General features: G+C 33.3%; 1 protein-coding gene across 5 annotated transcripts in view; it reads left to right on the top strand.

Moving 5' to 3' along the window:
• Nucleotides 1–21,106, top strand: part of LOC149085534 (uncharacterized) — a 106,005-nt gene extending 84,899 nt beyond the window's left edge. For all 5 annotated transcript variants that reach the window (XM_089233598.1, XM_089233597.1, XM_089233600.1 and 2 more), the window contains 11 exons: nt 2,370–2,492; nt 2,686–2,823; nt 4,361–4,421; nt 6,728–6,788; nt 7,564–7,657; nt 14,209–14,289; nt 15,361–15,550; nt 17,253–17,349; nt 18,726–18,887; nt 19,204–19,456; nt 20,815–21,106. In XM_089233598.1, the coding sequence (XP_089089724.1) occupies nt 2,370–2,492; nt 2,686–2,823; nt 4,361–4,421; nt 6,728–6,788; nt 7,564–7,657; nt 14,209–14,289; nt 15,361–15,550; nt 17,253–17,349; nt 18,726–18,887; nt 19,204–19,456; nt 20,815–20,979 (1,425 nt within the window). In that variant the 3' untranslated portion in view covers nt 20,980–21,106. The remainder of the gene's footprint in view (nt 1–2,369; nt 2,493–2,685; nt 2,824–4,360; nt 4,422–6,727; nt 6,789–7,563; nt 7,658–14,208; nt 14,290–15,360; nt 15,551–17,252; nt 17,350–18,725; nt 18,888–19,203; nt 19,457–20,814) is intronic.
• The last annotated feature ends 1,926 nt before the right edge of the window (nt 21,107–23,032 follow it).

Raw genomic sequence — 23,032 nt, 5'->3', positions numbered from 1 at the left:
TCCATTGTGTATAAAGCTAGGGTAAATGGAACAGATCGTGAAAGCTTTTGATCACAGGACAGCCCCCTTGCTTTGCATACATAAGACAAAAAATACATGGAATAAGTACAGAAAACCTTAAAGCTGGAATTTTTGATGGTCCTCAAAGCAGACAGCTCATAAATGATCCTCATTTCATAGATTCCATGAATGAGACAGTGTGAATCTCATTTGTCCTTGTTGTCAAGAGATTTCTTGGCAACCACAAGGCTGAAAACTATGTTGAACTAGTTAGCAGCATTATCAACAACTTTAGAGACCTTGATTGTAATATGAGCATAAAGGTTCATTACTTGCACAGCCCCTTAGACCATTTCCCCCGAAAATCTAGATGATACTAGTGAGGAACAAGGTGAACAATTTCACCAGCACATAAAAGCAATGGAAGACCGATACCAGCGCAGATGGGATACTCATATGATGGTAGATTATTGTTGGAATCTGTAAAAAGGCGGTGTAAACAAAGTTCACTTAAAAATTCCCAAACAAAAGAAGCTTTCGGAGTGGAAACAAACATTTTCCTGTTGTTTTTATCTGATTTTTAATTAAGCTATTAAGATTTACAGAAGTGTTGCTGTGTCTTTTTCAATCAATTAAAATGATAAAAATTAATTAAGCAATTTTTTTTCTTCAATTTAATGCCTATATCCTAAGCGTAATTTAATGTGTTAATGTGTGTGTGAATAACGCTATTTCCATCTCACAAACAAGAGCTGATGGGCGAAAACTAATGTCATTCATTTTCAGCACATGAAATACACATAAAGTCAGTTAAAAAAATCTGGCACCAAAATCACTTTTGCACAGTGCTATCATTTTCAAATATTTTTTTTATAAAATCTTGTGCTTGTTAAAAAAAGGAGAAAAAATTCCTGAAATAATCATAAGAAAATCAATCAGTGCCAAAAACAAAGAAACCTTTTCCAAAAATGTTTCTCCTTTACTGCTCCAAAAATACTGATTTCATTTCAGTCAACAATAATACAAATATATATGATACTTTCAAAAAATACATGCAAAAGGTGTTTAAAATAAAAATAAAAATGTATTCCAAGTGTAGTTTATAAAAAATATATTACATATAACAAGATCAATAAGAAATATCAGAATAATTCAAATCAAATTAAAAAAAAAATATTTTTGCAGTGTCATAGTATATGATGAGTGTTTTCATGTGTGTGTATATGTTACTGCCAAAACCTGAAGTTGGCCACTTCGCGAAGTGGCCAGCTCAGTTGACCCAGCCAATATCTGAAATTCAGGCTATTGCCAGGCATATTTATCACTAAGGTATTAAGATTCCATTGATCGTTAAGATTGCCATAGCTAACCATAATTATTATGGTTAGCTATGGCTAATTATAAATGGCCATAACCATCACAAAAACTATGCCAATGCGGCAATGGCCCTGAACCATAGGGATCAATATATAGGGGCCAGCAAAAGCCCAAATTTCAGACATTGGCCGGGTCAACTGGGCTGGCCACTTTGCGAAGTGGCCAACTTCAGGCTTTGGCAGAAACATTTACATGTATGTATATGTAAAGGAGGCAACATGCAAAAAAATACTGAGGGAGCCTAGAGTTCCCAGATGTTCCAGTAGTTATTCCACAGATTCATTCAACTATGTCCAATATTTTAATATTTGTTTCAAATGTGTTCATTCATCAAATCTTTACTGTGCATTTGTATACATACCAAAAAACATTTAAAAATATTTGTATCTTATTACACGTAATTTATTAATACAATATATAGTTCTTGGTCAAATGTGGCAGCAAAATATAAAAATTTAACTGATAAGGCTGACTGGAAAGATTTTGTCCCTTGGGGGCAATAGGGTGTTATACGTGTTTGTGTTTTGTTTTGTACATTTGTTTTTGGAAATAAAAAAAGTAAGACTAATGACATTATGCTTTTTCATACCCATCATAAATTGTTTTGACATTTGTAAGTTGGTTTGAGTATGATTATGAATTTGAAATTGATGAGGAACATATCCTTGTTACAGTATTTGGATTTTTAAAAAAAGAATTTATACACGAGTGCTATTGAACAATCTATTTACTAAATTGCTAGAAGCTATTTTTCTTCTTTGAAAACTTTTCGTACAGTTTGCATGTGTCTAGTTATCATATACATAGTACACAGGATTAAACATTTCTTTTCAAAAAGGCTTTCCTGAATGGGAATCTTGAGTCCACCAAAAATTATTCCAACTTTTGATGAAAATGCTCCAAACTTTGTATGAATAAGAATTTTAATGTATGGTAAAGCAATATATATTTTTGACAAATATACACTTCAAAACTTTCATATTCTCTTTCAGGACATGAATTCAACACTACCAATCACCACATTCCCAATTTCAGAAGTTACACAGAAGTTACCTTTGTGGAAAAATCTGTCCCAAGTAGTGAGCTTAGAACAATTTCCTGTGCATTCATATAAAGTAAGGAAAATTCTTAGTAACTTTCTATTATAAAAGTGGGTTTTTTAAAACACATTTTTCATAAGCAAAATGAACTTAAAATATGACTATTTGATGCTACTGTATTTTCAATTTATGAAATAGTGTGTTTTTTGCAGTGAAAAAAATGTTTGTTGCACTGTATGTAAAATATTTTTCCTTCTTTCACGCACAGGGACATATTCTCTCAGTACTCACTTCTTCTGACCCTAAACTTGAAAAAGAATGGATTGATGCAATTCTTCGAAACATGTCTTACTCTATGCCATACCCATATATTGCCCCTGTGTTTGGAAATCTACCCAAAAGTAAGGTGAGGGAACACATTATAAAAATCACACAAGCCATATATATGTTATTTACAATTTGCCAAACATTTATATGAACATTATAATAATCTCCAATAATTGTCTTAAGTTTTTTATAACTATGTATAAACTTTATGTAAACTTGTATTACAGACAGAGAAAGAGAGATGTTTCATAAAAGAAAATCTGTTTTTGAGTTTTTTTATTAAATTATAATCCAAAACTTAGCTGTTAGACTGACTGAGCAGTTTTTTTCTTATGATTGTCTTGTTTTCATCCAGGGGCATTCTCTGTGTACTGAGTTATCAGACTTCATTTATGTTAATATGTCAACATTTTTTGGGGTTCTTGTGCACTTTTATGATTCCACCCTTTTCTTCTCATTTTCAGATTTTAAGAATTTCATTTTCTGTTTCCAGGAAAAAAATTGCACATTGAAGCAGACATCTATTTTGTGTCTGGTTTTTTTTTTTTTTCATACATATCACCATACTTTAACAAATCACTATAAAAATTTGGAGAAAACAAGAAAAGACATTGCCCTCAAGCAGGACAGATGCTGTTATAGCAATGGCTGCTGCACCTGTTCCAGGATAGTACACAGTCCAGAAAACAGTTCTTGAAAATACCATTGTTCACTCGGCAACAGATGATTTCATGCACATTAAGGAAGTTACCTCTTCCATTCAGAAGTAAACAAATGGGATGAGAAATTTTACAAAAAAAAAAAAATTTAATGTACCTCTCCCGATTAACATGGTTAATTTTTTAAACACTTACCAGATCTCATTATCATGAGGTCTTTTTTACATTTATGGCCCCGGGCCATACCTGGGTAGGCCCATGCATTAAGATGGCACTGAAACCACCACATAATGGGTACTACAAGACCATAGTTTCTCAAACTTTTTGTTCCATAGCCCCTTCTTCAGAAATTTTTTTCTCTCTCATCGCCCCCGACTCAAGCAAACCCATAGGATCCTATGTTATACTCCTAGTTTCTATTGCCCCCCCCCCCCAGACTATTCCATTGCCCACCGGGAGCAATATTACCCATTTTGGGAAACACTGAATAAGACCAAATGTCTCTGAATAAAGTACTTCCGAATGGTACTAGCAGAGAATAAGACAGATATAATAATCCCACCTGTCTCAGAATGGCAGGCAACAAAACAGTTGGAGTTTTTTTCTCTTTCATCTTGAGAAAAATTAGCCTAGTAATAAGTAAATAGTGCATAGTAATAAGTTAATAAGTAATTCACAGCATAACAAGCAATAACTAAAATTTTGAAAATTCACTGAATATTTAACAAAGATTTTTAAAGTTGTCAACTAAAAATTATATGAGAAATATGAGCAATTTTTATCCTATTCTATAATATCTCTAGCACATAAATCCATTTGAGAAGTAGTAACAATTATTTTTCCACACACAAAGGGCATTTGTATAATATTTTTTGTTAGTCTTAATTTTGTACCGAGTTGTTTTTAGTTCCAAATATATATATACACAAATTTTTCATATTTTTTCTTACGTTATAGAATGTACTCATTATAGACATAGGTGGAATTTCTATCCGAGCTGGGCTGTTGATGAAAGAGCGTAAGTCTAACTTTGTCACCTTAAAACTTTTGCAAACACAACAGTGATGTTGTGATTGTCTATACTGTTTTGTACTTTGAAATACAATAGCAAGAAGAACTGCATTTGAAAAAAAGAAACCACTTTAAACTATTTTATATAAAAGAGGAAAAAAATTATACAGATATCAGAGATGATGTGTCAAATACCCGGAATTTCAGAAAAGGATGCATAAAAATTTGGTTCATGCTTCCCATGGGACACGTTCTCTAGTAGTAGACAATGAAAATAAAAGAACCTACTTATAAGCTGGTAAATTAAATCTTTTTTCCATGAACCTAGATATAGGATAATAGGATTTTTAACTGATGTGGCAGCTACAGGCATTGACAATTTTCAAATTTCAATATTTTTAATTGACATTTTACTTTGATTGTTAAAGGTTTTTTTTTTAATTTAAACAAAATAATGCTTATGCAATGGTTCTTTCATTCTTATTCAAAAATGACATTAGTGTACTAGAAACAATTCACCATACAACAAAGCTCAAATTACTGAATACATAGACACTTTTTGTATCATAGAGATGATCCGGGAGTAGTTTGAGCAGTCTCCCCCCCCCCCCCGGCTTTTATAAAAATTTAAAAAACACAATAGAGAAATGGACAAATAAGATGAAAATGAAATATATATACAGGGTACATAGCTAATAAGGCATATGGCATTTTGCTGGTGAACCGTTGATCCTAGAAGCATACTTCCAATTAGAAAAAGTATCCAAATAATGTGTAGTACTCAGATATTTCATTCATGTTGCAAAGGGTTGAATAATTATTGAAATAAAAAAATTAAATTTTTATACAGACACCCTCTGCCCAAGACCCCAGCTAGAAAGTTGGTGCCCCGTTTCTTCTGATGCCAACAAAAGCATTCTTAATTTGTAAGTGCAATATTCACTGAGATATTCAAATTCAAAAAATGGAGCAAATTTGGAAGAAAAAAAACGGCATTAAATATGGGTAAAACAGTTTTCCTGCATTTAATGCTGTTTTCCCCAACTTTCCACTGTTTTTGAATTTGAATACATCAGTGAATATTGCACTTGAAAACATGGAATTTTTTTGTTGGCATCAGAAGAGACAGGGCAACAACTTTCTAATTGGGTTTTTGGGCCCAATGAGATGGTATAAAAAGTTATTTTTCTTATTTTAATAACTATACAACTCCTCTGAGAATGATGTCACTCTCCGCTATCCATACAAAGGTTTTTAACAGCTTGCTGATGCGAAGATATATTTAGGAAAAAGAAAATTCAACTCCCCTGCGGGGAAATCAAACCCACATCCTTTCACTTTCCAGGTGAACACACTAGACTACAAAGGCAACGAATTTCTCAATCTTTCCTTGGAGCTTGTGTGCACTGTCAGTGGCAGTGTCAGCAATTGTGAGCTTTGATCAGAGTTACATTCGACCATCCATGTATGTTCCCGTTCAGTGCACATGAGCTCCAAGGAAAGATTGAGATATTTGTTGCCTTTTTAGTCTAGTGGTTTAGGGCATTCACCCGGAAAGTGAAAGGGGACATGGGTTCAATTCCCTGCAAGGGCAGTTGAATCCTCTCTTTTTCCTAAATATATCTTTGCATCAGCCAGCTTCGTATACAACCCCTTGCAACAAAATGACATATCTGAGTACTAGACATTATTCGGATACTTTTTCTAACTGGAAGTATGCCTCTAGGACCAACGGTTCGCCAGTAACACGTTATAGGCCATGTTACCTATGCGCTGTGTATATACATACATTGAGATTATGTTCTTTGCCCCCACCTCCAGAAAACATTGAAATGACGGATCTGAGTTTGAGGAACTACATATGATTGATAGAACAAAAAAATATTATGATTAGCACATGCATCATATCATGAGCTTGACGTATCCCCAGAGTATTTACTGGAGTCCCTGTAGGACAACTATTCTTTGAAATTTATCTTCTGAATTGTGAATCATTTCCTGCGTCAACATTCTGACAGAAAAAATAAAAACTTGAATTTCCAATCAAAGAAGAGTAGAATAAATCTAAATATTTGTAAATTTTAGAAAGTATAAACTATGTATATTCTCAACTTCTCAAGGTGGCTTTATTAGTCAACGGAAGAAAAAACTCTACTGCCTCAGATGTGTCTGGAAGAAACTTTTTCTATAAAGAATATTTTAAATCTGATATAACTTAAATGCTAAATATGTGTGAAAACTTTTTTTCCCACCATATATCAACTAACTCCCAAAATTATGAATATATTTTTATAAACATATTTTTCTTTGCAGCGGCACCACCTGCTTTATTTTTTCCCTCTGTATGTCTCACAGAAGAACTTGATGATGACAGGTATATAAATATTTAGTTAGTTCATTCTGTGTGTATATACAGGGTGATCAGCGAATAAGCCCTTATTTCAAAATTAAATATCTCTACAACAAAGATCAATAGAATTATGCAGTAAACGGTACATTTATTAGCAAAACTGTAAGAATGTTGTACAGAAATTTCGGAAATTTAGTTTTTTTTAAATTTTTTAAAATTTAAAAAAACAAAACAAAACTGGAGATTTTGGGGTTTCGAAAATCCTCATTTGTGTGAAGAGAAACCACTGCATTCGCCTAAAGTTACTGTATGGGCTGCGGTATGCGCCATGTGTGCTGACAAATTTTTCCAAAATTGTAACGTAACGTTCAGTAGTAATCGTTTCTCGCACGAAGAAGGGGCCGATAATGCCTCTGGCGCATACCGCAGCCCATGCAGTAACTTTAGGCGAATGCAGTGGTTTCTCTTCACACAAATGAGGATTTTCGGAACCCCAAAATCTCCAGTTTTTTTTGTAATTTTAAAAAATTAAAAAAAAACTAAATTTTCGAAATTTCTGTATAACATTCATACAGTTTTGCTAATAAACGTACCGTTTACCGCATAATTCTATTGATCTTTGTTGTAGAGATATTTAATTTTGAAATAAGGGCTTATTCACTGATCACCCTGTATATATATATTGCATTCAACACTTTTATTTACAAACTTTTCTTTCCAAAAATTTTATGTTTTATTGATAATTTTTCTTGAGGCCATGCTATTTTTGCTTCTTGAATCTGAAATGTTTTCTTCCCAGGCAGATATATCATTTTGGAGTTGATGTTTTAAAACCAGAAGTTAGGAAAAAGGGAAAACTTTCATATCCTTTTGCACACTCTGAAGAATTAAAGGTATGTAATAAGTTTTATAAACTTCACTTTTATACCCTAACATTAAGCTGTTCATATAGAGAACGAGCCTTTTCCATATTTATTCAACTTAAATTTTTGCTGTATCAGCACTCCAAAGTTAATTCTGTTTGGTAATTTAAAAACTTTTAGACCCAAATACAGCATATAAAGTAACCTTATTTATGACAAAGACATATTGCACCACTGACATAAAATCCTCAACCCCAATGAGACATTAAAAAAAAAGCAAATGAAGATACTATTGTTCTGTAACGAAGTTAAAGGAACAGAATATTTAGTTCACTATACACAGTAGAGCCTTGAGTAATGGGAGTAATACCTCTAGAATCAACTTGAAGGGACCTAACTTTCCCCCCCCCCCATTGATATTACCACAAAGTTCAATGAGGCTTTCTTTTCTATTTTTTCTTCTGACTCCACTTTCTGTCAATACTCCCCTTTTCTGACTCATTATACAACTCTAGTTCTGTTTTCTCCACTAAAGACCTTTTGAATCTTTTAAAAAAATTGAAACCCTTTTCTACTGGCCTCGATGGGATCCCAAATCATACTCTCAAATTTTGCGCAGATAAAATTTTTAAATGTCTTGCAATTATTTTCAATGTTTCATTGAATAAATCTAATTTGCCCTCTGACTGGAAAATCAATAAGATAATACCCATTCATATATAAATCAGGTTCTCTTTCACACCCCCTTAATTTCAGACCAGACGCAATCACCTCTACACATGCTGCAATCTTTTTGAATCCATAGTTGTCAAGGAAATCTGCTCACACCTTGAATCGATAACTTCTTTTTCCCTAATCAACACAGCTTTAGATCACCATTATCTGTATCCACCCAATTAGCTCTTTTTATACATGATTTATCTAACAACACATTGACAAAAACCTACACAAACCGCATTTTCTTGAATTTTTCTAAAGCATTTGACAAAAAGGTGCCCTGTAATAAACTTTTACTCAAGCTACAAACCTTGGCCTACGTGTTCAACTACTTAAATGAGTGGAAGCCTTCCTCATTAACCAAAGCTAGTTTGTCTACTTCAAGGACTAGAATTCCTCATTCCTAGGGGGGGTTTAGTCTGGCATACCCCAGGGTTCAGTCCTCTCACCATTATTATTTTTAATTTACATGAACGATCTACCTAATTTCATCAATTGCCATATCAGACTCTTTGCAGATGATTGTGTCATTCACCAAACAGTACACAATGAATCTGACCAAGTACCTCTTGAACATAACTTCATCATTACATCTGAATGGTGTTCGTCCTGGCAATTGCCCCTAAACCCCTCAAAAACAGTTTATACGAAACTTACAAGACTTCCTCTTGAATTCTCTTACTCTATCAACAATACTATAACAGAGGTTTCTCATTACAAATATCTGGGTGTAATAATTTCTGCCGACCTCCGTTGGAAATTCCATGTTGATTACATCTTTCAAAAAAAAAGTGTCCCCAAAAACTATTTTTTCTTCATAACCTTAAAACTCAACCCGTCACCCTCCGACATATCTTCTTCCAAATCTATGCGCCGCTTTCTTCAGAGGAAAAAACAGGTTTATCTTGAGGTCCCCCTTCAGTGAAGCACTGTCAGCCTCCTGCCAAAGTCGCTATTAGTGGTGGCATATGAGGCTTAGCACCCAAGCAGGTAAGCTTGAGCCATCCCTGCTCCAAAGATTTTGAATGTGATTTGCCCCAAAGCAGAATGTTTAGCACCTCTGCGACGAGCCCTCGGCTGACTGGAAATGTTCTGTGGTAAAAATCCCCATACATGTAATAGTGTTTTTTTCACTTTTTCTTAAAATTCTTCCGAATTGTTCTGCAGTAGCGCTAATTGTTCTGCGACATACGTCACAGATTTTGGCACATTCTGCTTTGGGGGTGATTTGTTTGTGTGAAGATTTTTTTGTGATGATTTATTCCTGATGAAAGCGTTATAGACTACTGGGCTACAATATCTACCAAAACATTGTCTCTGAACGATGAAAATGAATTTTATGGGAATGTCTAATTCATCATTTTCGAGAGAAAGAAAATCAGTGAAATCATTGAAATTATGAAAAAGCACAAAATTGAATAGATCAAAAAAAAGAATATCAAAGACACCATTTCTTTTGATATAAAAGTGATTTTTATGTCAAAAGAAATAAATCTCATTTAGGAGTCAAATTGGATGGCTTTTATATAAAAGGAACCAAGCGCCATTTTTAACATTTTTGAGATATACCAGCATCTGAACTATTGAAAAAGAGGCGGAATTTTTTTTATCTAAATAGAACCAAGTGACATATAGGCTGTGATACCATCTATGTGCACTTGAACCAACTACCAAACTGAAGAGATAACTGAATCAAAGATAACTTTGAACAGCTTTTTCCCAGTTTTGATTTAATAGCACTTGGTTCCTTTTATATAAAAGCCGTCCAATTGGTCATACTTGCTGTGTCACCTTAACCCTTTTCGTGCAGTGTTCCCATAGTGGACCCACCTGTTTGCATTGTTTTCTACGAGTTTTGGAAAAATGTCTGTGCTTTAAAGAGTTAACGTATGCGCTCACCTGGATATGGCCTAGAGCAGTGGTTCTGAACCAGGGGCCTCAGGATTTTCCGGGGGGCATGGCTACTGACAAGGGGGCCACGAAGAAATTTGTAAAAAAAACCACCACCAAAAAACATTTTATTCCCCACAAAATACCTAGAATTTTTTCCCCTATTTAAGTAATATTAACATGGAAAAGGGGGAAAAGAAAAGTGTTGCATGCAATCTGGGTGGTTTTATGACATACGTTGAGAGGTTGACAGTAGGCCATGACACAAACTATAGAAGAGGCTTCAGCAAAATGTAGTAAAGACAGAAAATGGTCCCAAGACGTTTCATACAAAGAGGCTGCCATTAAAAAGGCAAAGATTTGTTGACCATTAATTGACATTATTTGGAGTGCCGGTTATAGTGATGGTAGCATATGTAATCCTAGAAATAGAGGGTGAAAAATGAAAGTTTGTCAAAATGAGGGGATATGGAACATCTTTTTTAAGCAATCACAGATAGCCATCTAGCATAGCACAAAGCTATCTTCAGCTGGACACTGAGTGGTCGGTTGGGAAGGGAGTAGGTCAGAAAATTGAATAAAGAGCGATTGCTGTGAGGTATTTTTTTTATGACTTTTCAGGGGGGAAGGGTGATAACCCACATACCTCTGCTGAAAAGAAATAGCGTTATGCTATTACTGTTGGAAAAATAAAAGGGAGGATGACGCTACTTGTTTCTTGGGGTATTTGTTAACCTTCCCCACTGAAGCTAGTCAATATGGTCCTTAAGGCTGGGTCATAAATACAAAAAAATTAATTTAGACCTTTGATTGGTTGGCAGAATATTTCAACGGCAACCATAAGGATCTGAGTAGTTAAAGATGAAATTTAGTTCTTGAATAAACAGAAATTTTAAGAGTTTCACGAAAATAAACATATGATTTTTTGTGTTTATTCAATTTGTCACAAGCTTGTGTTACATCGTTATAAGGTTGTGAGACGAATGTATATAAATATTAGGGCTCAAATTTTTGCTCAAAAGATGAAATGTCGTTGCTGAAAGGCTAAAAACCTGAATTTACTGATCAGCAACGACGTTTCATCTTTAGGGGCATAAAAATCTGAGCACTAATTATACAGGGTGGTAACTATTGACCGCCCAATAATTACACATGATTCCTTGTGAAAAACGAATACAGAAAAGTGTTTTCCGTTTTTGGATCAGACAAATATTAAGTGAGTTATAAGGCTTTGAAATTTTGTGACGTGTCATTTCTCTAACGGTCAAATATGTGCCATACTCAGAATGAAAGTACATTTCTCCGCCAGCAGTGGGTTGTCACTTCTTGAAAATGAATTGAAATATTCAATCCTATTTAGAAGCCAAGTTCGACCTTCTTCCTTCACGATTGATGTTTTTCTCTCAATGTATACACGAAATATGTTTTCACTACGCAAAATATGCATATACAAATACAATGCCACAACAGGCAAAATGCCCAACAAGGTGGCTGAGAAAAGATGCCCATAAAAATATGGATGTCATACATTTCAAAAATACAGCAACCCAATTAAAAATGCAATTAATAAAAATTATAAACAATATATACACCTGATAAAATATTATACAATGCCCATAAAGAATACTTATGGTTGTCTTATTCTAAGTATGGATAGCTTCTCGATTTACCCCCACATATTCATTGTATTTCTTTTTAAACGTGTCACAATTTACTACCTATGGGGGTAAGCTATTCCATTTATTAACAACCCTATTAGAGAAAAATTCCCTGCGACACCATAACCTTGCATTGTCCCTCACCAATCAATACTGATGTCCCCTTGTAAAAGCAGTCGATTGGTGGTGTACTAAAAGTTCATGGTCCATCCTATCCATCCCATTGAAAATTTTGAACACTTCAATCATATTATTCCATATGTGTAGTAAACAAACTTTGAGGCCCTAAAATATTGGATGGCCTTTACCGAGTAATATTCATTGCATTATATGTATGTATCATTCAATATTTACACACACTTGGTGTTTGATTGTTAGACTTATATGCCGTTAAAGAGGTCACATCAAAACTTAGTATAAATACGAAAATTCCACAACTGAAACTCCTTGGAAATTAGCCCCTCCCCACATAGTCTATCTCACAATGTTTTCCGGCATAGTATAAACTTATTTTCGTAAACCCAACTCAACTAATTCTCATTAAGATTTCCTGTTTAAAGCAACCGTTAACAGGAAAAACATAATTTTAAACATCTTTAAGAATGTTTTATTGCCGTTTGGCTTGCTAATTGGTCTCTATATCTAATTAAAGAAGATAATTGTATTGAGATTTCCTCCAAAATTAAACCAACAACTCTTAAGAGGTTTTTTAACCGATATTCTATGTGTTTCCTATTAATTAACAGGCCTGCAGCACCCCAAATAATTTCAACGCACTTTTCCTACCTACAGTTTGTCAAAGATAGTGTTTGTACATTGAAGGTTCATAAAATGAAGCATAGATTTTATTAGAGTCTGCATAGCCTAGTCGGTTGTGATTTCGAGGTGTCAATGAAAGTTGGCATCCACTTTGAAAACGTTTCGTCACTGAGCAGAACTCAAAATATCCATTCAGCTACAAATACAGAGGCCACAAAAAAGCAACTTGCTCAATGAGGTGGCAGAAAGAAATGGAGTAAAAATGCCCATAATAAACTTTAAGAGCTATAGGTGTGAATGAAAAGGCAGTGTGATGAGAAAACAGATAATTATTTACACTGATTATTTCTAGTGATGATGATAGTCTGTTAATCAGGTCTGCTGCGGAAAAAATGACCTGCCACACAAAATCACCTTGTGGGCCGAATCACGGGCCAACTGTTGGCCACTCCTGGTATACATTATATAAAGAGTACAATTTCTATGAAAATTTTTTAAGGTGTACTTTCACTAAAGTGACGTTTTTTTAAAAATGAGACCTGGTATGTGAAGTGACGCATTATCCGGGTGACCCACTAACGAGGTTTGGCTGTATTTATTCACTCATATTTGTTGCATTGTATATATGCAGGGTGTATACATAGCCAACAGGGGGTATGGCATTTTACTGGTGAACCAATGATCCTAGAGGTATACTTTCAATTGGAAAAGTTTCCAAATAACATGTAGTACTTAGATATGCCATTCATTTTTCAAAGGGTTGCATAGTTATTTAAAATAAAAAAATTAACTTTTCATACAGTCTCCCACCCCCATTCCCCAAACCCCAATTAGAAGTTGTTGCCGTTTCTCCTGATGCCAACAAAAAAAAATTCTATGTTTCTAAGTGCAACAATCACTGAAATATTCAAATTTGAAAAACTGAGGAAATTTAGGGAAAAAACAGCGTTAAATGCAGGTAAAAGTTTTTCTGCATTTAGAGCTGTTTTTTTCCAAATTTCCTCCATTTTTTGAATTCGAATATTTTTCAGTGAAAATTGCACTAGGAATATAGAATTTTTTGTGTTGACATCAAGAGAGACAGGGCAACAACTTTCTAATTGGGTTTTGGGGCACACAGGGACTGTATGAAAAATTAATTTTTTTTATTTTGATAACTATAGAACCCCCTTGAAACAGGAATGACATATCTGAGTACTACACATTATTTGGAAACTTTTTTCTAATTGGAAGTATACTTCCAGGCAGGGCCGTAACTAGAGGGGGTGGGAGGGCAACTGCCCTGGACAGCAAATTTTAGGGGGGCAGCAGTTTTAGGTGGAAACAAAGAACACCATTACAAAATTATCAAATTTTAAAGCTGTGGGAGCGGCAAAAATCCTAGTTACGGCCCTGCCTCTACGATCAATGGCTCACCAATAAAATGTCATACCCCGTTTGCTATGCACCCTGTATATATATGCATTTACTTGTACTGTTTTTACTTTTTAAATATTAGAAATTTGCATATTTTTCTGATATACATAAGTTTATATAATAAAGTTCTTCTATAAACAGCACGAATATAATATGAAGAAACTGAAGTCTTTGATGGTTCACATATGCAAGAAACTGAAAATAAAGCCAAATGATTACAAGGTATTAAAAAAATTTCCCCCTAAGTTACCTTTCAAATCAAAAGAAAAGTGAATTACCAGTGAATATTAAATTATTTTTGCAATTCATATTTATTGTATCTGAGTTTGTAATGAGTGTAATAAGCATGCAATAAAACTTTAAAGTACTTTTGAATATAACCACACACACACATATGGTGGTTGTCTAGTCTGATCACCTAAAAATATTTCTTGACAGAATAAAATTTTGATAGTGATATAATAAGTTATTTAATTCTAACTTACAAAGTTGATGAGGTTTTCATGGTCACCTACTATCAAAAGAGCTTTTAATGACAAAAGACTGCCATTGGTATATATGAGTTTATTTTCTTCTCAATATTTTCCTAATGCTAATGGTTGGGTTCATCAGGAGGTGTCTAAATTTCATTACTGCATACTGAATTATACAATTTTTTACAAGCTACAGGTCTAAGACTTTTCCCCAGCTGACTGACTTTCTAACCAGTGTTGGAACTAAATACTTGGTCATGGCACCTCCCCCCATGTGATGTTGAAAGAGCGGTTAGATGGAAAATTTGACACCCCATCTAGTCCGGCACCAAACAGGTCAGCTCCCCATACTAGCACCACATTTGACACTTCAGCCAGACCCACAGATTACTAGCTATACCACACACATTATAGAGCTACATGTCAAAGAGCTCGTCGGGCGATTCATTGAAGACCTTTACTCCTACTTTCAAGAAGAAAGGAGAGAGAGTCCACAACAACAATCACAGCAAATTTAACACCTACCAGGCCAAGGAACCATACATGCATGCTGCAATCATTAGAAAATCAGTCAGCAGCTGAAGAGTCTTAGACTTGTAGGTAGCAAAAGATCTTCTAAATCAGTGTGCAGTAATGCAACTTAGACACCACCTGATGATGCCAACTACTAGTATAAGGGAAACATTAAGAAAATAATGAATTCATACCAATAATGACCATTCGCTCCTTTTTCACTTGGATGCTATTTCTTGTTTTTGTTTTTCTTTCGCACTTAAAATTTACTTTTGTCTCTTGATTTAAAAAATAATAACACATCTAGGTTCAAATAGTGTGGAGCTATCCATTGCAATGCCACAAATATGACATAGCAAAACTCATGCTAGAAGACTTGTGTTTCCAAGCAGTGAATGTTACATCATCTACAATAGCAGCTATGCATGGTTACAGATCATGGACAGGCATTACAATAGATATGGGGAATAAAATACGAGTCACTCCCGTCATAGAAGGTAATAAAAATTTATTATTTGAAAAACCTGTATAAAGTTATGTTGGGTGAAGCTATATATATATATTTTAAATACTCACCACATAATGATCTCTTTTTCAAGAAAATATATAGTCAGCAATATACATGGCATTAAATAGCTATCAATCTGGGCCATAGCCAAAAAATTTTTTTCAGAGGGGGAACAACTGATGTTTGCGGGGGTGGGGGGGGCAAAATGATAAAACAATTGAATTATAACCATGTTATTCCATAACCTATAAGTAATTTTCTCACATTTAAGGGGGGGGGGGATACAAGGACAATACATAGACATGTATCAATCACATTTGAAACTTGCTTCAGACCAATTTTTAAAAATAATTATTTTTCAGACACTAGTGTTTATTACATAGTGAAACCTGTATGAAACAGAACATCAAGAGACGGAAATAATATATCTTAGATATATTATTTATATTAGTTCCTGTTTTATAAAGGTGTATATTAAACACTGATGAAACTAGCTTTTGATTCCATTCAAGGCAGTGTTCATCTTAGAGCGGTTTCTCTGTACTTGAAAAAAACTTGCAAGTATCCAATATTTTTACATGATGAAATAATGAATACTTGTTTGCTCATTCATTTTGCATCTTTAACCCAGGACCATAAAAAACTGTTGAATATCTAATCACTTAACCACCAAAAGCAATAGGGAAAACATGGGCAAGAGTATGCACACAAATTCTTTATTGTTGGCAGCAAGGCACACAAGTAAAAGTGACTATTACCAAGTCAACATGTTTTTTTCTAAGTGTCTCAAGAAACTGCCATTATTGATAACACCCTTCATGTCCCAAACTTATTACGTAAAATGTGATTTTGTCATATTAATATATGTAATTTTTCTGCGAAGGAATAAATTTTTTTTGTGGATAGAAGATTGATGAAAACTTTCAAGGTTGAATTTATTAAAAATTACATTCTCTGTGGAACAACATAGTGGCGTTAGAATTCAATTCCATCTTAGGAATAATATTCTTAAATAAGCTTTCTGTTAAAGATTTAGAAAAGCAGTATACAGACAGCTAAGAGTATACACATAATGGTGTGATGCAAGTTTTCTCTGTTAAAATGAAGTGAAATCTGGAATTGAAAAAAGCAAAAGCTGTCCGAGATCACAAAAGGAAGAAAAGGAGTGACTGCATTGAAACAGCAATGAAATCACAGAAAAAAAAATGTTTTAAACTCAATTGAAAAGTGATTCTCTCAACAAGTTTTACCATGCAAGAAGTCCATTTGTCCAGCCCATGAACATCCTATGATGAAGATTGAGTACTGTGTGAAATATCTAAGGATTGGTGGCATGAGGAATGCTCTAGTTATAAAATTGTGAGGACATTTCTTTGCGACTACTGTGAAATCTTTGGATGTGTAAAATCTTAGAGTCGATTTTCATTTTTCAACTCCTTTGTTTATGAACCTACTTCAAATTCTTGTGCAATTCTTTGTTTAATAAAATGTGTTTCATAAAATTTTTGAGCCTTCATCTTTAAGTTTGGTTTTTATTGTCAAAAATAGAGTGCATACTTCTACCCTCCTTTTCCCTAAATTTATTTTAGTAATTTATTTATTATTATTCTTTTTCTTTTATTTTTTCTGTTATGATTTATTTATTTTCTGTCACAAAAAATAACATTATCACATTTTTTATATAAATCTAGGTCATATAATTTCTCAAGGAGAGAGTATATCATTTTTTGGAGCGAATCGTATGATGCACCATCTTTATCAGGAAATAACTACATGCGATAATATTAGGTGAATAAAGTTCTCTGAAACTTTTAAACATTTTTAAGCTTTATTAAGAATTCAAGAATTGTATGTAAAATATTAAACTGATCTCAAGTGAACTTTAGAACAATTTTTTTTTCAAAATTCTAATTTTAACAACTTTGAAATTGGTATTTGTATTCTTGAGATACTTAAGTTGATACTTCATCTTAAGCAGAGGGGTATGAAGGATGGCTGAATGAAACACAATAGGATTAATTAATGGTACCAAAACAAAAACTATTAATATAAATCTCAAAGAGAGTTCGTTTTTCAAGAAACAAGTTCCAAACATAGTATATATATAGAGTATGGCATAATCAGTTGACAAACAAGTTTTTGACTACCATGGTAGACATTCTGGGTAAATACTATATGTAAAAACAGTGAAATCTTCACACATTTGTATGGAAATGATTCACATCGTACTGCTGGAAACTGTATAATATAAGTATTTTTAAGAAATCTAATACTAAAATCTTAAAAATCTATAAGGAAGAAAAAAAACTTTGATAGCCCCCTATCAACTTCCAATTAGAAAGTTGTTGCCCTGTCTCTTCCGAGGACAACTAAAAAAATCTATGTTTCCAAGTGCAATAAACAGAGATATTTGAATTTAAAAGTCAGAGAAAAAAGGGAAAAGAACAAGCTCATTACAGTCAAATCCCGTTTTAACGAATACCGTTATAGCAAAAATCTCGTTTTAACGAACACTTTTCTAATCCCCTAGATACATTTTCATAGGAACAATGTACAAAAACATCTAATTCCTTTATAACGAAACTTCGTTATAACGAAGTGATTTCTCCGGTCTCTTGGAGTTCGTTATAACAGGATTCAACTGTATATGCTGTTCTTCCCTATTTTTCTCAGATTTTGGTATTCAAATATCTCAGCAAATATTGCACTTAGAAACACAGAACTTTTTGTTGACCTCCATAGAGACCGGGCAACAAATTTCTAATTGGAGGTTAGAGGATGGGGGAATCTAATAAAAACTTAGATTTTTATTTTATGACACTGTATTTCCATTCTTGAAACTGATACAAAGTGATTCCTGAGCACATTTTGAGCATTTTTCATATTAGAACTACACCTCTGTGATGAACAGTTGATGAGATAAATGTCGAATTAGGACTTACAGGACACCCTGTCTAATAAAGTACCAGTTATGAATTACCTTTCTTCAATTTATATGTTTCAGACTTGTACATCTAAAATCATAAAAAATAAGACAGTATATCATGTACATATTATTGTTTACTCATATCCTCTGCATTTATTCATGAGATATGAAAGGAAAATGTGTTATCATAACACACAATATTGATTACTGATACTATACTCAGATATTATTTTTGTAGCCTTGGCAGTCTTGTGGAAAAATACATTGCACGGTATGTTCTCGAAAACTTGTGCTATGTTCATCATAAGGATAAAGAGCAATTAGAACAGACTAAACTTCAAAATAACCAAGGAAAAGCAATAAGCATAGAAGAGTTTTTCAGTGGCTCTCATCCAATAAAGTGAGCAATGTTTGATTTTTCATCTCAATATAAATATAATTTCTAATTTAGTGTTATGATTTTAATTACTACAATTCATGAATAGTTTGAAATTTGTATCAATCTGATTGCACATTAAATGAAAGCTGTAATCATCACATAATGATATTGAAATAATCCTATATAGGTTTACGCTACACAAAAATGAGTTAACCAATTAAAATTACCTTGTGATCATGCAAAGTTTTAATTAGGAAAAAGAGAAAACTATTTAAAAACTACTAAAAATGATCTTACAATTCATTATTAAAATGTCTATTTTGTCAACATTTTTCAGAGAAATAATGTTAGATGCGGCTCAACATGAAGTTTCAGAGGGTCTAATAGATCCCAAAAACTGGGGATTAGATATACCAAGTCTTCCAGACATGATAAGGAAAGCCTTATCTTCATCGCCATTAGAATGTCGCTCTAAAATGGTTCAAAACATTTACCTTTGTGGTGGATTGTCATTGCTGCCTGGATTGCCTTCTAGGTTAAAGCACATAGTCACGGAATCTCTTGTTTCTAAAAATGAAAATTCTGCCAAAGTAAGTAGTTTAACTATTTGATGTTCATACTTTTCTTAAATTTTACATTCTCTCTTTATAACTTCAGAATTCATTAAAAAATCAATTATCTAAGATTCAAGGATCCCAGTATCAATTTTTTTAATTATTATTTTGGGTTTATTTTTATCATGAAGAAAAATAAATATAATAAAATTAATTTTGATTTCACATTGAATCTCAGAACCATGTAAACTCTTCACACCTAGCCAAAACTTACTATTAAAAAAATATATTTTATTGATCGATTTGTACTTATTACATTTTCAAAATACCCATATTGTCAAAATCAATTTGGGTCAATATCTTCACTAGGACGATTTGAGTTGGGTACACATATATGTACCTCAGGTCTCACTTTGAAAAAGAATCATTAAAAAAAACCATTTAAAACTGTTAAAATTGAGAAGAGCAAAGCAGATGACAAATTTTTGAAATTTCAAATTGTAAATGAGGAAAATTAAAAACCACTGTTATTATTGAATCATATAAAATACCATCTTCTTATGAGTATTTCAGCGAGAGAGAAAAAAAGAGCTGCAGAAATGTGTGCATAATTTTTCCATGCTCATGAAAAAATTTGATTATATGTAATTTTTCTATTTCTGAGTTCACAGAATTATACAGCTTATTTCTCATCACAAATTCAATCAATGTTAGACAAGAGAAAATAAAAACATTTCAACTGACATTTGATGACTTCAACAGTGTGTACTATTAACCTTCAGATAATTTCCTGTCGGAGGGACATACAGATATGTCTAACAATGAAAATACAGAGTTATTTATAACAAAGTTGAAGTAAAACCAGAGAAATAATTATTTATCAAAATAGTTATAAATCAAGTTTTTTTTTTCATCACTAGTCAGAGATCAAACCTGATAAACTTTTTATAATTCATTTCAATTTTATATATATATATATACCCTTTTTTAAGTAAAAAAGTCTTATAAAGTATACTGTATAACCTAAGTTGTTTTATGATGAAGAATGCAAGTTTATATACCACAGTGAAACCTTTATATAATGATGCTCTGTGAACCAAGGAAATACATCGCAATGGAGGGATTATTGTTCTATTGAGAGGTGGTAGTTTAACATTAGACTATATATACAGGCATTTCCAAATAACCCTTGAAAAAATACTGTAAAGAGATTTATCATTATATCGAGTATTGTTATATTGAAGTTTTACTGTACATAATTTTGCATTAAGTATAATTTACTGAATTAAATTAGTTTAAATCAAAATATCATTTTATTACTTTCCAAAATATATTTAGCACTAAAAGGTTATTTGTAATCAGTGTTTCTTGCGTTTTCTGTAATATATTTTTAGGTTCATGCATCACCATACAGATATCACATGCCATATTTAGGATGTTTTGATGTTGTGAATTCTAGTGAATTTGATTTGAAAAGCTTAACACAAAAAGAATTTCTGGAAAATAAGAGGTCTTTGAAGCTTGGAGACAAAGAATGGGTGAAGAAATGGTGTGTTTGAAAATTTTCTTCATGTTCAAAACAAGCATTTTTTCTTTTTTATGTAATATAGCACAAAGAATTCATCTAAAATTTACATTGTACATTTGCCTGTTTCATTGTGAATATTAAATTCTTTTATACATGTTTCTCTTTTTTTGTTACTGAAGTTACCTGCCTATTATATTACTAAAGTCAATTTACAGGGTGATCAGCGAATAAGCCCTTATTTCAAAATTAAATATCTCTACAACAAAGATCAATAGAATTATGCGGTAAACGGTACGTTTATTAGCAAAACTGTAAGAATGTTGTACATAAATTTCGAAAATTTAGTTTTTTTTTTTAATTTTTAAAAATTAAAAAAAAAAAAAACTGGAGATTTTGGGGTTCCGAAAATCCCCATTTGTGTGAAGAGAAACCACTGCATTCGCCTAAAGTTACTGCATGGGCTGCGGTATGCGCCAGAGGCATTATCGGCCCCTTCTTCGTGCAAGAAACGATTACTACTGAACGTTACGTTACAATTTTGGAACAATTTGTCAGCACACATGGCTGTGTGCTGAAGAGCAGGTCTTTTTTGTGCATTATCTACAGTATAAAGCACATACAGCAATGCCAAACCTTGCGTTGCACTGCATTTATGTTGCCGCATTCTAAAAATGTTTTTTTTTTCAATTGGGCACACTTTGAGCAAACCTTTGAAGTATTTGACGTCTCGTTCTTGGAAGAGAAATGTTTCCTGAGAAAGCCATATTGAAACAAATAAATAAGAAAAATAAAGGAAATCTGCACAATTCCTCTTTTCTCTTCCTATCAGTGAAAAAATTAACCTCATATTACGTTATTAGTCTATTGGAACCAATTACTGAAGTTTGCTAGGGTATCATTCTACTGGACACTGTTCAACATTAATTCTCAAATCAAACAGCAAATGCAACACAACTAATTTATTATAAGGAATTATAATTTTTAAAACGCTGCATTTTATACAAGTAATTTTTTATATGAAGTCATCACATTGTTTTCAGTTTCTACTTTGGGTAGATTCAGCATTGCGCTAAATAAATAATACATATTTTCACTGAGGAAAGTTTCTTCCTTATTCTCATGTAGACTTGGACATGTTTTGCTATATAAACATTAGAGATCTGTACCTAGTAAAGTAGACATGTGGGACAAATCAAAAGCAATTAGTGTCCTTAGTGGTCAGATGAGAAATTTCATTAACTCAGTTTGATAATAAAGTGAGATATTAAAAAAATGAGAACAAAGATGTATAGCTCATCAAAAAATGGACAATCCAAACATGTAATAACCAATTACAGCCAAGGAATATGAATCATCACAGCTGCCCAGTGAAAGATATTTTTAGAGGTTGGTTCTCCCTTCTCCCAGAAATTTTCAAAAGGGCAAAAATCACAAGATTTGAAATAAAAAAAATTAAAATAGCACAAATAAACAGTGAAATCCAGGGATATGGAAAAATTTCAATGTAAACTGAAGAGCCAAAAAAACTGGTAAAGGCATGCGTATGCAAATAGAGATATGGAACCAATCAGAGTACGGCGCTGCAGTCAGCAACGCCTATATAGCACAAGTGTCTGGCATAGTTGTTAGATCGGTTACTGCTGCTACAATGGCAGGTTATCGAGATTTAAGTGAGTTTGAACGTGGTGTTATAGTCGGCGCACGAGAGATGGGGCATAGCATCTCCGAGGTAGCGATGAAATTTAATTTTCACGCACGACCATTTCACGAGTGTACCGTGAATATCGGGAATCCGGTAAAAAATTAAATCTACGACATCGCTGCAGCCGGAAAAAGATCATGCAAGAACGGGACTGACGAGAATCATTAAACGTGACAGACGTGCAACCCTTCCGCAAATTGCTGCAGATTTCAATGCTGGGCCGTCAACAAGTGTCAGCGTGCGAACCATTCAACGAAACATCACCAATATGGGCTTTCGGAGCCGAAGGCCCACTCGTGTACCCTTGATGACTGCCAGACACAAAGCTTTACACCACGCTTGGGCCCGACAACACCGACATTGGACTGTTGAGGACTGGAAA

This window comes from Pholcus phalangioides, unplaced genomic scaffold (genome assembly GCF_987345545.1).
Source record: "Pholcus phalangioides strain wild (caught in Gottingen) unplaced genomic scaffold, Ppha-v1.0 ptg000007l_1, whole genome shotgun sequence".
Classification (NCBI taxonomy): Eukaryota; Metazoa; Arthropoda; class Arachnida; order Araneae; family Pholcidae; genus Pholcus; species Pholcus phalangioides.
Note: the sequence above shows the minus strand (reverse complement) of the source record. Positions and strands in the feature narration are given on the sequence as shown.